Source organism: Sorghum bicolor, chromosome 8 (assembly GCF_000003195.3).
Source record: "Sorghum bicolor cultivar BTx623 chromosome 8, Sorghum_bicolor_NCBIv3, whole genome shotgun sequence".
NCBI classification, from domain to species: domain Eukaryota; kingdom Viridiplantae; phylum Streptophyta; class Magnoliopsida; order Poales; family Poaceae; genus Sorghum; species Sorghum bicolor.
This window is the reverse complement of record NC_012877.2, coordinates 55,469,326-55,486,030: the sequence shown is the minus strand read 5'-3', so window position 1 is coordinate 55,486,030 and position 16,705 is coordinate 55,469,326. Positions and strand designations below refer to the sequence as shown.

The 16,705-nt window shown below is 41.1% G+C and overlaps 1 protein-coding gene and 1 long non-coding RNA gene across 5 annotated transcripts; one reads left to right on the top strand and one right to left on the bottom strand.

Annotated features, from left to right (window-relative positions):
• On the top strand, positions 457 to 4,870 carry LOC8155459 (GTP-binding protein SAR1A). The gene is made up of 3 exons (XM_002489040.2): positions 457 to 775; positions 2,490 to 2,621; positions 4,324 to 4,870. Exons 1-3 carry the CDS (start codon positions 647 to 649, stop codon positions 4,642 to 4,644), a joined length of 582 nt encoding a protein of 193 aa, XP_002489085.1. The 5' UTR covers positions 457 to 646; the 3' UTR covers positions 4,645 to 4,870.
• Positions 10,098 to 15,820, bottom strand: LOC110429625. Of its 4 annotated transcripts, none has more exons than XR_002446720.1 (7): positions 14,491 to 15,819; positions 14,152 to 14,238; positions 13,927 to 14,071; positions 12,535 to 13,370; positions 12,348 to 12,445; positions 11,932 to 12,076; positions 10,098 to 11,446 (listed from the first exon to the last, which is right to left on the bottom strand). It is a non-coding gene; the product is annotated as an uncharacterized LOC110429625 (long non-coding RNA). The 4 variants fall into 4 exon arrangements; XR_002446719.1 differs by having other exon boundaries at positions 10,098 to 12,076; positions 12,535 to 12,667; positions 13,272 to 13,370; positions 14,491 to 15,814; XR_002446717.1 differs by having other exon boundaries at positions 10,098 to 12,076; positions 14,491 to 15,820.

Here is a 16,705-nt window from a genome sequence, read left to right as displayed (position 1 = left end):
CAAGATTCTCCGTCACATCGAATGTTTAGACGCATGAATGGAGTATTAAATATAGGTAAAAATAAAAATTAATTACACAGTTTGGTCGAAAATTACGAGACGAATCTTTTAAGCCTACTTAGTCTATAGTTGGACAATAATTACCACAAACAAATGAAAATACTACAGTATCGCGAAATTTTTTCACCCAGAACCAAACACGGCCTAAGTATAAATAAAAGTCAGTGTGTTTTCATAATTTCCGTACCCGTCCGGAAACACTGACCAGCCCTCTTTCGTAGTACAGCCACTGTAGGAAAAACTCACCTGTCTTCGACATTTATACGTAGAAATACGCCACGTAGACAAACAAATGGGAATCCGCCGCGTGTTCCAAACCAACCAACCACTACTTACCCCATCTGCTAAGCCGGCCCCACCATGCGACCGCCCCCACCTGTCAGCCTCAGGGACCTCCTCGCATATGTCCTCATCATCTCTTTAGCTGCCCTCCCCTCCGCCGCCAAGATCCGTTAAGACTAGACTTTCCTCATCGCTGCCGCCGCCCGCCGCCTTCTCCTCCTCCTCCTCCCGGCGACCTAGAGAGAGGGGCAGGGAAGAGAAGGGCGCGACGCCGGCTGTCGAGTAGGCGGGCCGGCGGGCGGAGATGTTTCTGGTGGACTGGTTCTACGGGGTGCTGGCGTCGCTGGGGCTGTGGCAGAAGGAGGCCAAGATCCTCTTCCTCGGCCTCGACAACGCCGGCAAGACCACGCTCCTCCACATGCTCAAGGATGAGGTCAGGATGGAATATCTCTTTTATATTATTTTTTTCCAAACTGCTGCTGTGTGTTGGTTCTTCTTCCACGGATGGTTTGGATGGGCTGAATGGGTTGGGTTAATATGGCTACCTGATTTTTTTTTTTTAAAAAAACATTCCCTTTGGGCTATGAGGTCGATGCTTTTTGCGAATTGCGGAGTTCTGTTTCGGTTTGAAACGCCCACAGTTTAGTCTTGTGATGATCTGGTTCTGGTGGATCCATGTGTGTGTTACTCACCTCCGTGCTGTTTCAGGGGGGAATTGATGTGTGGTACTGTGGCTATATCCTGTATATGGAGTAAAATTGTAGAGAGGTATAAGTGGATGAGCGCGCGTTTCTTTAGGTTCAGGGCTTTTGTTTCCATTCCGATTTTAGTTTTCTACCCCTAGATAGACGTCCATTTGAGGGTTGAGTGTTCTTTATGATTTTTTTATGTAACAATTCAAAGTATAGCCCTCGTGTAGTCCAGGAACATTCGTTGCAAAAGTCATACTGGAAATCTCTCAAATTATGAGGACTGAGAACAATTCGGTCATATTTCATCGCTGGTAAGGTATCCCTTTGAGGATAACATCTAGGCCTTGTTTAGATCTAAATTTTTTTTTGGAAAATCGATACTGTAGCACTTTCGTTTGTATTTGACAAATATTGTCCAATTACAGACTAACTAGGCTCAAAAGATTCGTCTCGTCAATTTCGACCAAACTGTGCAATTGGTTTTTATTTTCGCCTATATTTAATACTTCATGCATACGTCTAAATATTCGATGTGACGGTGAATCTAAAAAATTTTGTAAAATTTTTTGAGAACTAAACAAGGCCCTAGAGACAATACCTTTCCCCAGATTTGGAAGTACAGATTTATGTTGGTATATCGGGGTTGCCTTGTTTGGTATGGACAAACCATTTCTTTGAGCACTGGATTGCTTTCTAGTAGACCTGAAAAAGTTCCATGTTCTGAAGAATCGGGGTTGCCTTGTTTGGTATGGGCGAGCAACTCCAATAGTTTTGCAAATAGGTTTGGCATTCTTGTTTTTTTGCCAAAACTCTCAAAATCTTCTATCCAACAGTTTGGCAATTGGGTTTGGCATTTATAGCAAGTTGGCAAATTCTCCTCCTTTCTTGGCATTTATGCACACCTAGAATAGGCTTGGCATTCTGCATGCGCGTGCTTTTATAGCAAGCTGACAACCTGATGCTTCTTCGTTGATCTTTAGAACCAGTAGAATTTTGTTTTTGCCAAGTCAAAATTGCCAAACACTTGGAGATGTCCTATTTGTTCTCTCCCCATATCGTTTTGAGAGTTGGCAAATAACAACATTTGCCAAACAAAATTTGCAAAACTGTTGGAGTTGCTCTTAGCCATTTCCAGAGCTTCCTAGACCTTGAAAAGTTCCATGTTCTGAGGACGAGTTTGCTTCTTTCTGTTTTGTGGGCTTAAGATTCCATAACAATTTTTTGGGATTCTAGCCTTCTAGGGTGTAAAATCTGGGGAAAAGTTGTTTCTTTCATTCAGAACTTCAATCTTAGATCTGTTTCTTCAACAGTTCACAATTACAACTCCTAGAATCCTGCTGAAAATTGTATGTGGTGAAGCTAAGCATATAGCAATGGAAAGTTCTATGCAGTTTATATTTGAACATGTGTAAGCTCATGGAATTTCTATTTGGGATTTTGTGTTTCTTTTGGCAGAGATTGGTCCAGCATCAGCCTACACAGTATCCAACTTCTGAAGAGCTGAGCATCGGGAAGATCAAGTTCAAGGCATTTGATTTAGGAGGACATCAGATTGCTCGCCGTGTTTGGAAGGATTACTATGCTAAGGTCCCACTTTTCTCCTCCTTTTTTTGTTTTGTTTTTTCCTTTGATATTAGTAACTTGGTGTGTAGTTGTATTAATGTGTTCTTCTCCTACGGGTGTGATAACTTGGTGTGTAGTTGTATCATTGTGTTCTTCTCCTACGGGTGTGATTTCTGGAGATTTCGTGCTATCCTTTGTAATTCTCTAGTTTGTTCTGAAGTTGAGGATTACTAGTAGCCATGCTTCGTTTCTAGCAATAAATGTTTTAGTTGGCATCATTATCAGAGGACATTGAATATGTTGGTCTTCACTTTTGCTCCCACTTGCAACACATGTTGCTTATTACCAAATTTCCATCAAGTTAGTCTGTGGGTTTAGTGCATACAATAGTAAGTAGCTCATTGCCCACCCCTATATGCTAGTCACCTTGGTGCAGCCATCTAACTTTTAGTTTGTTAGTGGGAGATATGCTTGATGGTATGTGGATTCCATGATCTTTTGGAATTATGCTCTTCTGGACTTCTGCTTTGTCTGTTTTTTTGTGTGCCCAACCATAGTCACAGTTTCTGGGTCGACGGGGTCGAGGTATGGGGTCGCGGAACGTGGTACGCTACTTACGAGTGATTTTTACACTTTGAGTCGAAAATGAACCCGTGAACCCGGGTCGGGGTCGATGAACCTAGGTCGAGGGTCGAAGGTAGTGAACCCGTTTTATGTGACTGTGTGCCCAACTAGCATTTATTCTTGCAACTAATATTTATATTTTTCATCTTTTTTAGCTTTCTTTATTGTTCAATGAGGTGGTGGAGTTGGCTTAGTCATTGGGATATTCTTCTGTAATATGATGGGATATTGTTCTGTAATATGAGAATGCTAAATAAAGTGACTATATGCCAATATAGAGAAACATTTGAACTAGAGTCTGGAGTTTACTCTAGGTAAAAAGGAAGAGGATAAAGGTTTGAAGATGGGGGAGGTATAGAGAGGGATCCAAGGATGGGTAGGATCCAGAGAATGTCCAAACTAGAAACTGCTAATAAACAGCCCGGAAACCAAGAAACTAAGTGTGAGTTCCTGATAGAAGAGACATTAGGAATATGAGAAAATTAGGAGTGCCTGACAGAATACATTGCTACACCATTGCCGAATTTGTTATATGTTACTATGTATGGATTGCTAATACCTATTGCCTTGGAAGAAAACAAAACTGTTTCCTCCACTCCAAATGTTTGATTTTATATGTCTAAATTGAACCTTAGAAGGTACAGGGTTTTAAGGAGGTATTTTAGATTTGGGACATTGTTTCTTAGCTAAAGCATTAGGTCCTCTATATCCAAAACACTTTTGGTTTGAAGCATATCTTTACCAAAATCATGCAATGGTCTGATGACTGATGAAACATATCCTACTATGGCACTTCCTTAGAGATTCTGCTTTGGTGTCCTGCTGCATACTTGTATAGCCTACTTTTATTATTCCTAATGATCAAATCTTGATTTCCTAATTTACCGTGTTACTGTGAATGCTGGTGGAACTGGACGTGTGTGCTTTCGGAGACTTTGGTATTTTACCCATCATCAAAAACTGGTTTCGCACTTTTACCATCCCGCAAAGCGATTTTGCTCATTTGCCATTATGAACTTGTTTTTGATGATGGGTGAAATACCAAAGTCTCATGCTTTCGACATCTGGTTTGCTGAATCTTCCTGTTTTCATTCTGATATAGGTGGATGCAGTGGTCTACCTTGTGGATGCCTATGACAAGGAGCGGTTTGCTGAGTCAAAGAAGGAGCTAGATGCGCTCCTATCAGATGACTCCCTGGCCACTGTCCCATTCCTGATCCTGGGGAACAAGATCGACATCCCTTATGCCGCTTCAGAGGAGGAACTCCGTTATCACATGGGGCTGAGCAACTTCACCACTGGCAAGGGCAAGGTTAACCTGGGCGAGTCTAACGTCCGCCCCCTGGAGGTGTTCATGTGCAGCGTTGTTCGCAAGATGGGGTACGGCGATGGGTTTAAGTGGGTGTCACAGTACATCAACTAGTGTTAGCTAGCTACCGTGGTACTCCCTGTACCTTAGCTACCACAAGAGAGATAGGGAGCCACCTGCCTGGTCATGGTTGTTCATGGTGCCAGTACATATGTGTTCATGGAAGTAGTGCAAAATCTGGGATCTTGTGCCAGATTTTTCGTCTGTTACAGTGTGATGATCGTGGAAGAGGAGCACCTTTTATATACTTCATTGCTGGAGCTCTTTATTTCTTGCTGTCTACTTTGTTTTTCTTTTTCATACCTGACATTAGTGGACTGAATCTGGGTTGGGTGGGGGTGGGGGGCTTTTGCTGACCTTAGACTAACTAAGAGCTTGTTCGGATAGTCTTCAGTCGAGGGGATTAAAGGATTTTGACTTGTAATCAATCCCTTTGAATTGAAGACTAACATGACAAGCTCTAAGGGGGGAGGGCCTTGGGTCGCAAGTTGCATCGACCCTGAGTGGTCAAAATTTGCAGTTGTTAGTGATAATGAATCCTTTGTTGGGTCAGTGTCATTTATGGTGTGAGAGGAGGTTAGTGTTAAAGATTTTGTGAGAGAAGGCTAGTGTTAGAGAGGGATGAGAGACTCTTTGATTTGAGCTTTTGTCCATTTTAATAGATTTGACTAGTGCTAGAAGTGGTTTGTAATCGCACATCTTAATGCAATCCAACAATCAAGCTTGTTCACTTCTCTCAATCTGAAATTTGTTATTTTCTTGATTTTCGGAGTTATTTTTGGGATTTTACGTTCTTGTGGTTTGAATGCAATTTGGGGCAAATTTGTTGTGGTGTGACATATGCTCCCAGTTTGTTTATGGTTTTGACAAAATCTCAATCTTTGCAAGAGTTCTCTTTTGGAATGGATCACTCATGGTATAGCAAGGTTGTGGATTTTATGTTGATGACTAAATCTCAAATCTTTTCGGGAGTTCTCTGTTGGAATGGACCACTCATGTTATGGCAAGGTTGTGGTTGGGAGTTCTCTATTGGAATGGATAACTTATGGTATGGTGACAAGGTTGTGGTTTGAATCGGATTTGATTTGAGTTATTTTCAGAGATTCTCAGTAGAGCTCGGGTGGTTCTTGCCACTAAGGCTTGTTTTTCAACAGTTTCTCGTTTCCTCTGTGAGGGCCTATAGTCTATAGCAGCTGTCCTTTCTAGTCTCTCAAGTTTGTTTTTTGCTCTCGCCGATTGCAATGGAAGGGTTAACGTACCAAACATTTGAGTAATTTCCGCTAGGTTTCTTGATTAATAATTTCCTGTTTGTTGTGAACCTAGAGGCCAGGCTGCGCCTCTCTATCTGCTTTCTCTTATCCTCTGTTTCTTGCAGACCCTGCAGGTTCTCATTAGCTCATGCAGAGTACAGTAGCAGATAGTAGCAGCACAACAGCAGGTTCTTTCTGATGAGTCATGATAACAATGTGGATTGGTAACAGTGTCATCCCAATTAAGCCCTGTGATATTGTCGTCATGATCTAGTTAGGCAAAAAAGTTCTTCGTGACATGCAACAATGATGCCATCACTAAGTGTATGTGTCATCATCATTAACCATCCTAAGTCCATCTTCAAGTGTCCTGCCAAGTAGCAACCAGTAAATTACCTTCGTGGCTTATTTCTATGGATAATGGAGATCATAAGCAAAGTCCTCAAACTAGAGAGGTGACCACACGTATCTACCTCACAATGATCAAACCAATTCATCCTCTCATCTATATATGATCAATTGAATCCATAACCAACGAAAAACCCCAAGATTAACCTCAACTGTGAACTCTTCGCAGTGCCGGCCCTGAATTTTTTTGAGGCCCGGGGCGAAAAAAATTTTGGAGCCCTTTATACATTATTTAGTTCTCCAAAAATCAAAAAAATTAAAAATTTTCGTCACATCGAATCTTACGGCATATACATAAAGCACTAAATATAGTCAAGATCAAAACTAATTACACAATTTGCCTATAAATCGCGAAATGAATCTTTTGAGCCTAGTTAGTCCATGATTGGACAATAATTGCCAAATAAAAACAAAAGTGCTTCAGTACCAAAAATTTTTGGTTTTGGCTAATGTAGCACTTTTGTTTATATTTGGTAATTATTGTCCAATTATAGACTAACTAGGCTCAAAAAATCGTCTCGCAAATTACACGTGCTTTATGCATCGTCTAAAAATTCGATGTGATGAAAAATGTTAAAAAAATAGGAACTAACAAGGTTGTAGTTGTTGTTATTATAGAATAAGGGCTTGATTGGTTTCCCTCGCTAAATTTTAGTCACTTTAATAGCTAAACTTTCAAACACACTGACTAAAAAAGAGCTAAAATAGTTTAGTTACACAAGTCACCCAAGAGTAGCTAAAATAGTTTTAGCTGACTAAAATTTAGCAGGAGGAACCAAATAAGGCCTAAATATTCTACATCGTAAGCCAAAACTAAGCAGAAAAAATGTCGAATAGTATTGAACAACGTTGAATATCATTCTGTACTACACCATGGCAAAAAAAAACTGAACAACACCAAAACGTAAATACTAAACGATACTAAATTCTGTTCAATATAATAGTTCGGAGGTGTAAAATATTACTTGTATATATATACTCATAAATACCTAACTCTACATGCAAAAGCAATATTCATATGCAACAATTCATATAAATATACAAATACATTAAAAATTATTGTATGGTTTGCATACTTGGGGGTGGGGCCCTGTCCAACTGGGGGCCCAGGGCGGCCGCCCCGCTTGCCCGCCTCCAGGGCCGGGCCTGACTCTTCGTCCTTAGTTCTTACATTTGCATAGCCAATACTCAAAACCATGAATACCCCAACATAGACTAAATCCAGTACACTAAATCAAAGAACAGATGAAACCCTAATAATCCAATCCTACAAAATTCCACAGAAAGATACCGATACATCGATATTGCTCCATCCTAAACACCACTACCTGAAAGATTAGGGCTTCGATTCACTAACCACCACCATCCTCGAGAATCGTATGGATCAATGCGAAATTCGTGCTCTATAGGCGGTGAACAACCTTCTCATCACCGAGCTAGCACGTCGTCGAAGATTCTCCGAAGCATGCACACCACCGCCCAGTTTGCCATCCCTACCCTTCCCACAAGCCCGAGGGATGGGGTGGGGTTGGAACCAACAATGTTACCTCAATTTTTTTTTTGAAATTATTACGTGCCACAACCACACGCACGTGACACCAAATGCCATGGTGGACAGTATAGGTCGTATGTTCTGGAAATAAGCCCATTAAATAGGGGAGCCATTTGTCCTTAGATTGAAATATCAAGTTTGTTTTGTAACCATGCTATTTAGTATTGTGATGTTAAGAAGTATTTGTACTCTTATAGCCTGTGTATGAGTCATAGTGCTATTTATAATGCTTTTCTTCCGGTATGTCATACTATAGCCTGTGTATGAGTCATGGTGCTATTTATAAAGCCTTTTCTTCCAATCTGTCACTAGGGAGTATTATGAACACCATGACCAAGTAGTTGCCATCGCTGGACCTATGCTTAATGTTGTTGGGTCTCACTTGTAAAATATGGCCATATTTTACTTAGACAGCAAGAGTAATTAAAATATAGAAGAGGCTTTTAAATTTCAATATACCTGAATTTAATAAACAATAATTGGGTAGAGGCAGCTAGACCAACATTATATATGTATTATTAAGTAACTGATAAAAGGTAAAATTGCGGATTTTGTTCATTATCAGTGTCTGCATTTTTTCTTTTAATTAAGGTTTAGTTTTACCACCTAATATGAACTTGTAAGAATAATGTAGAGACTTAGCAGAGCTTGACAAGCCCTACAAAGGAAGAGATGGAAAATTACTTCTACATGTCGATCAAATCAAAGCTCTTAAGTCCTAACGTGAAGGATCCCATCATAGGCTGAAAAAGAGAAAATACTGAGCATATTCATTTCAAGTTAGCGCAATATCTTCAAGTTTGCATTTTCTTAATAAAATTCAGATTGTGGTTATATTCAGAGCTGTGTAAATAATTAAGAGATTTTGCTTGGTTAGCAATCACACCATAATTGCAGGTGATATGCCAATTTATTTGAACACTAGAGCACTGAAATTTAGGGGATCGGTGATGAAATGTGTGAGCTTACTTGAGTATGGGTGGCAGCATGGTTAGGGTCTGCCTATGCTGCTGCATAGGTCCGATCGCCCTAGAATCTGTCATCCTACGGGCTTCTACCGCGTCTTTCACAAAATTTCCAAATCCTACACTGTTCTGGCTCATTTCCCTGCTAAATCTAATTCTAATTATTCGAGATCGTTACAGTTGGTATCCGGAGAGCAAATAGCTTGGCACGGTTGTTGGCGTCAGCTTTCTTGGTGGCTTTCTTCTACGGTACGGATATTTTTTTCCAACCGTATTCGATACCGAATTTGTTTAGAGAGGTTCAGATCTGTCTGTATCCGAGTCTGAATAACCAACATCCGATACCGTATCCATATCCGAATACTTAAATTGTATATTTATGATGTCGACATCTAATCATATCTTATCCGATATGGTTGATATTATCCGTATTTGAATTCGAATTCGACCAGAAATATGAAAACAAATATGATATCAATGATATCCATCCGTATCCGATCCTTTTTCATCCCTACTTCTATGGCATGAGCGTTGTGCCCTTTGTGGCCGCTATGGTGGCGGCAACGCCATGTTGGTATCACGATTTGTGTCGGCGTGCTGCTGCTGCCCTTGTTGGTATCATGCTTTGCTGCTGCCCTTGTAGTGGGCTTTGAGCCATGGGGCCCCACCACATCGTGCCGTCTACTCTCTCCATCCTAAATTGTACTTCCTCCATCCTAAATTGTAAGTCATTCCAAGAATTTTAGAGAGTTAAAGCATCTCAAGTTTGACCAAATTTATATGGTAGGATAATAACATTTATGATATCAACTAAGTATTGTTAGGTTCTTTATTAATTATATTTTCATAGTATATCTATTTGATGCCACAAAATTTTATAATTTTTTCTATAATTTTGGTCATACTTCATGTGCTTTGACTCTCCAAGATTATTGGAGTGACTTACAATTTGGAATGGAGGGAGTAAGTTATTTTAAAAATTTTGGAAAATCAAAGGATCTCAAGTTTGATCAAATTTATATAGTAGGATATAACATTTATGATATCAACTAAGTATTATTAGGTTCTTTATTACTTACTAGGTAGCGTGTCCGTGCGTTGCTACGAGATAACTAAACTTTTGTAACAAAAACATATGGATCACACGATAAAATAATAATACTATGAAATTAAGAGTGTGTTTGGTTGTTTCTCATACTTGGCCAGATTTTGCAACACCTTCGACGCAGCACTTCCGGCTACTATTTGGTTGATTCCTAGACGTTTGGCGCCACCACAACATCTGAACTGCATGTTGTGTCAGGTATCATAAACCAGGGTACTCAGAAAGCATAAGAACACTGACCTCCTTTTCAAAAACAAAATAATAATAAGTTAATGAGGCCAAGGTAATCGCCCAGCACCCCTTCCGGGGCCCAATCAGGAAAGGAGGACAGCTGGGCCTAACAACATCAGGAATAGAGCGCCTTGCCACCTCGTACAATGCCATACCTCAACCCACGCCTCAGACCAACACCATAATATCATAACACAAACACATGTATCCCTGCCTCCCCTTAGAACTACAAAAGGGAAAGGTCTCATTCGGAGGCAGAGGATCGCAGATCGCCGCGTGTGATCACAGGCAATCACGAGCAAGTCTCACACACCACATCTAGAGCCGAGACCTGGGACACGCTCTCTCTCGCGCAACTTGCTTGTAATCTCTACTACGAGTACTCCGGGGATAGGATAATACAAATCTCTCCTCCACACTGGACGTAGGGCATTCACGACCTGAACCAGTGTAAATCCGTTGTGTTCTTCCTGCATCACCATCTAGATTGAGAGCACACAGACACATATTCACTTGTTAGTGTCTGGACCGTGAGTCCAGACACCGACACATGTAAGTCAATTTCTTTGCCTGAACTCGCAAACATACAGGCGATGAAATTAAACGCCGCCAAAAATTGCACGTAAGTCATTTTTCACGTCTACCAAAAGTCAGGCGATGAAATCGAACACCACATTTTTGGTGACATCACTGCTATGGCTAGACGCGCCAAATAGGGCATTTAATAAAAAAAGCAAAACTCATGAAATTAACATAGTCACAAGAGTGTGACATTGTATGCTCATAAACACTATTGTATAGACCTTTCTACGATGCGGCTAAGATAATATTTTATATAAAATTCAAGTGTATATGTAAATATTAGTGCCTATCACATGGATAATACTGCATGTTTTAAAAATCTCTCACAAAACTTTAAAACAAAGTATGTTATACTCATCGTATAAATATATGTTACTTTAGATCTATTCCATGTAGACATGTACTGTAGAATAAGGAGTGAAACTTTATATAAAAATAAACAAAAAACAGATTTATTAAGATTGATGTCTTATATATTATATAACCAAAAGCAACTTTTAACTTGTTCAAATTTCACATCACCACCGGCCCTACTTTTGGGTGTATTTGGTTGAGGAGCTATGACTTCTGTAAAAACTATTGCTAGTCTCTATCGGTTACGAGCAGACCCAACGTACTACCCCTCATCCAAGGTAGGAACTTCTCACTGGACACCAGACGATCAACAATTTTAACGCCTTTTTAGCCAGATTGAATAATTCACAGAGCCCAGACCGCATCGATGGTGGCTCCCTTTCCTTCATCAACTTCAGCCGATAAAACACTAACAAAAACAAGTGTGTCAATAGATTCTATGGATGATTCTAACTAGTGAAGTATTGAGTAGATATCCCATCCTGTCATGCTCACTGAAATCACTGAACTGTACTATATTGAAGTGTTCTACACCTTTTGAAATCTGCAACTATAGAAGCCAAGGACACAGTACATGGATAGGAAGAGCATATGCACAACCAAAGTAGATAGATACTGAATGAGAAAATATTTTACTTCTATACTTTTATACATAAGTAGCACTAAAAAATATGCTAATATGTAGTACATGATTTATAATACCAACATTCAAAAATGTTATTCTAGTAGAATCTGCTGACCACCCAAACAATGTTAGAAAAAAAAGGGTTATGTTGATGCTCAGAATGTATAGCTCAACTTAAAAGGAATTGAAGTTTCTTTCATGCTGTTGATATCAGTTAATATCTTGGGCTGAAAAATTCTATGTATAATATTTTTCCTTATTTTTCATACCTCAAGGATCCACCTTCACCACTTATGTGCAGTCATTATAGCATCAAAGATAGCTTCGACAGAATTTCCTTGGAATGGAAGACTGTCCATCAGTAGAACATGCATAAACACCCTAGCAGTCCATATATCTACCCTTCTTGTGACACTACAAAATTTCAGTAAGAATAACTATGATTACTGCTCAAAAATACACATTGTGTGATTTCTTTGGAACCTACTATGCCAACAAGAATCTATTAGCTTCCATCAGATTACTGGAACTGAGCCAAAAATGTATCTTGGCTAAACTTCGACACAACTATGGATAAATTAACAAGAACTCAATTTAAGATCCATGAGCTATGAAATATAAACAACAACAAAAATTGCAAGGTCCTGAAACACTAAACATGAGAGATGTTTCTGCACATCCATACCTAGAAAAGGGCTGGTGTCAATGGACCGGAGCAGACAACACTGCAGCAGGTCAACGTTGATGGCCTCAACTGGACACACCCTTCTTGTTGTTCTCGGCCTGAGAGCAGCACACCAACATGACCATCGCCACTCAATCAGTCCAGGATGCTGCCAGGGAATGGAGATCCGAAGAGAGAAGATCCTTACCTAAGAAGAGAGTGGGCTGGTGCAGCAGAAGACGGTGGTCACCGAGGAGAGCAGGGCATGTGTTTTCATAGGAGGTGGGGCACCTAAAAGATAGCTTTGGTATCCTCTGTTGTTTTCTAGTTGACACTAAATTCTAAAGGTGTTCTAGCATCAGATAGGTTTGTTTCAAACTAAAAAAATTAAAAATATAAATTCAATCTGTGACAAAAAAATGCAAGGCGACAATTTTATTTTTTAGGCAATCATCATTTTTCGGTGGGACCTGTCTTGGCACCCTTGCCCTTTTGGCCCCCTATATTTTTTCCCTTATTTTCTTTCAAAATGTATATGTATAGTTTCTATTTGGCCAGTCCACAACAGATAGACCACATACACAGATGTGCAACACCTCTTACTAAATTAGATCAGTAGCTGTACAGTTGAATATAATAAAATTAATAAGCATCACACACATCCTGCATATCTCAATGATTATGTGTAAATAAGGATTCATAAAGAAAATGCAGGTGTAAGTATGGACAAATAGAGGATAGGAAACGGCCAGCATTAGGTGTAAATAAGGACTCATAGAAAAAAATTACTATATATCTCAAGCCCATGTCAAGCCAAAATTGAGATTTCATATTTGTAGTGGCTGCAAAATGCTTGTCTATTCTAGATTCCATGTTTCTGATTTGAACGCCGCACTTCAAAATTATAGGTTGCATCATGCCAAATTCAGTTAATAAGATTCATACCTGTTTATGTGGCCATGGTTGGACCATACTTGATTTTTCAGTTCTGAGGATCACTATGCGCCGAGGCTCAACACGGGGACATGCTTGCGGACCGTGGATCTTACAAACAAACACACTAAGTTTCAGTTTGGTCAGTATAGAAGGTTGTTGGATTCAAATAAATTTATATAGCAAAGAGGCAGCCTCCATGTTCAGTGAGTGTTACATAATCAGACTTCTGAAACATTAACAAGCATAGTATCTCAAACATTTTTAAACAAAAAACACATATAAAACTATTCATCTAAAACACATAAGAAAACAAGACATGTTTAGCATTACAATTAGTTGTCTATTTTAATTCACAAGTGGCACAATATCAAGCAGAAGTGCATTTCTGTAGCAGCACATAAATAATCTGAATTCTTGAATCCAAAAGGATGTCGTACCTTACTTCGATAAATTGAACTAAAAAACTTATCTCTTTTGGTGCTTACTCTTTAGTTAGAGTGCTAAGTCAGAGAATATTGTGCACACACTTCTCATAAATAGAGACAATCATATTCAATTAGATTATCATCATTCTTAGAATTATCACAAATAAAAAATAAAAAATTCTCGTTATTAAAGGACAGTAAGAAGTGAAAACCAAATATGAACATAATCACATACATACCTCTTGCAAAATGATACTTCCCTTGGAAGCCAAGATAGAGCAGCTTGGAGGCTAGATCGCAGAGGGGCATGGATGCCTCCACCTGAGCTCCTCGAGCAACATCAAATCAGCAATGTATTTATGGCAACTTCATGGATGCTTTCATCTAAGATACCCAAGCAACACAAAGCCAGCATTCAGAATAGAGCAAGATAGCTCCTAGTGGAAGCAGAGAAGGGTACCTACACGATATGGCCGGTTCCATAGCACTGCACACAATGCCAAATCCGGTAGCAAAGCGGCTTGATCTGCTTGGACCCCTTGAGCTGTGACCTTGGAAGATGCAACATGTTGGAGATGCTATGAACCCATGTTTTTAGATCGTATTATCGAATCTAATTGTTTGACCACCGATCAGACGACTAATCGCGATTAGGGTTGATTAGTCGGTCTGATCGGGCTGATCAGACATTTAGTCGTCCTTATGTCTAGATAACCTGATCGACCATGTATATACTATATATATATATATATATATATATACATGGCATAATAAATCATTATCATGGTGATTTGGCCACTTACCCGTGATTGCAGCTTGAGGTAGCAGGCAGTTCATAAGTCACAATAGCAAAGGCGGACTGAGGAGTGGCTCATCTTGATGCAGGCGGGCGGATCCACTGGTGCCTGCAGCTCTCACGGGCGGAGGTGAAGGCGTAGGCGGATGTGCGGATGCCGGCGGCTGCAGCTCTCGCGGGCGGAGGTGGAGGCGCAGGCAGACGTGCGGACGTCGGCGGCTGCAGCTCTCGCGGACGGACGTGAAGGCGCAGGCGGATGTGCGGACGCCGGCAACTGCAGCTCACGCGGACGGAAGTGCGGACGCCGGCGGCTGCAGCTCGCGCGGGCGGAGATGGGAGTCGCGGGCGGAGCTGGAGTCGTGCGGACGTGTCCTGGACGCCGGGTGTGAGGGAGAGCAGGAGCAGAGCTGGACGCCGGCTACGAGGGAGAGCAGGAGCAGAGCAGGATGCCGGCGGCTGCAGCTCCTGCCTGCTGGACACTCACTCACTCAGCCACTTCACTCACTCACTCACTCACTCTTGTTCTTTTCTTATTTTAATGGGCAGCCTTAAGTGGACCGAATTCTTTCTACAGGACTAAATACAATATTCCTGTACTGGCCCAACTTATCATCCTGCTACACTTATCGGACGACTAATCACGACTAATAGCATCTAATCGGATGATAAGGTTTCTGATCGACCTGATCGAATCAACGAAACTTATCGAGCACGCAATTACGATAAGAACGACTAATCGCGATTAGTCGTCCGATCTGAAAACATGGCTATGGCCTGCGTGCTCGCAACGCATTGGGGGTGGAGGGGCTTGCAGTTCCCGGCTGCCGCCATTGCGGTCGAAGGTCGTGCATGAATCTGTGCAACACATGAGGACGGAGGCAACCCCAAGCACTTCCATAGGAAGAGACCATCCCTCGCTGCATTGGTGGCTCATCCGCGGTCGTCCTGACACCAGATTCGCCTGCCGTCTAGCCTAGAATTAGCAAGTACGGACACACCCTCTCCTCGTCCACGCGGCACATCCGATCCATCCACTCACCGTGAGAGATCTTGTGTCGAGTGTAGGCCGGTCGCATCCGCTTCTGTCGATGTAGGATCCATTGCCGTCGAAGCCATACCCTCTGTTTGTCGCCGGCTTCAGGCTGTTGTTCCCACCACGCGAGCACCGTCGACCTCCGATGCGGCGTTGTCAGGGCCGCACGTCGAGCTCCTCCGCACACGAAGGTTCGCAACCTTCAACGGAGCCATGATGAAGGCTCACCGCGCCTTATGGATCCAGGACGTCGATCGCGCCGCGGTTTCTTTCTGTGAGCGACGAATGCAGAAACCTGATTGCACCTGCCGGCACTTTCCTTCTTTCGGGCACTACGCGACGTGGTTTCCTTTTCGCACGCGGTGTGGTATCGCACGTCGTAGCCTCAAAGGCGACGCGATGGAATGTCACATCTTAGTTTTGTTCTTTTTAATTGTAGGAGATATTTTTATAGTATATCTATTTGATATCATAAAATTTTATAATTTTTACTATAATTTTAGTTAAATTTTAAATGCTTTGATTCTTTAAAATTTTTTAAATAACTTACAATTTAGAAGGAGGGAGTACATGCCATGCGCCCACGTCCACGTTCCTAGGTCCGTCTAGGAGAAGTCGTGGACAGGAGCAGCTCCCGGCAGCGGCGTGGACGAGGCCTCAAGTTGAGCGGGTGGATAAAGGGTGCACGATTTTAGCGGGTGCAGACCCAGACTCGGAGCTAGAGTAGTGCCAAACGGGACCTAGGGCCTGTTTAGATTGCAGATGAAAATTTTTTAGGTGTCACATTGAATGTGTCGGAAGGATGTCGGAAGAAGTTTTTAGAAATTAATAAAAAAACAAATTACATAGCTCGTCTGGAAACTGCAAGACAAATCTATTAAGCATAATTAATCTGTCATTAGCACATGTGGGTTACTGTAGCACTTAAAGCTAATCATAGATTAAGTAGGCTTAAAAGATTTGTCTCGTCATTTTTAACCAAACTGTGTAGTTTGTTTATTTTTTTATCTATATTTAATGTTTCATGCATGTGTTCAAAGATTCGATGGGATGGATGAAACTAAACAGCGCCTAATCCATAATCGGAGGGTTAACGGGAGATGTGGCCCTATTTATTAGCCTGCTGGCTTTTGGTGCAGGTTTTATATTATTGAGATGTTTAGAGAAGTTCAAGATAGCTTGTATCTGT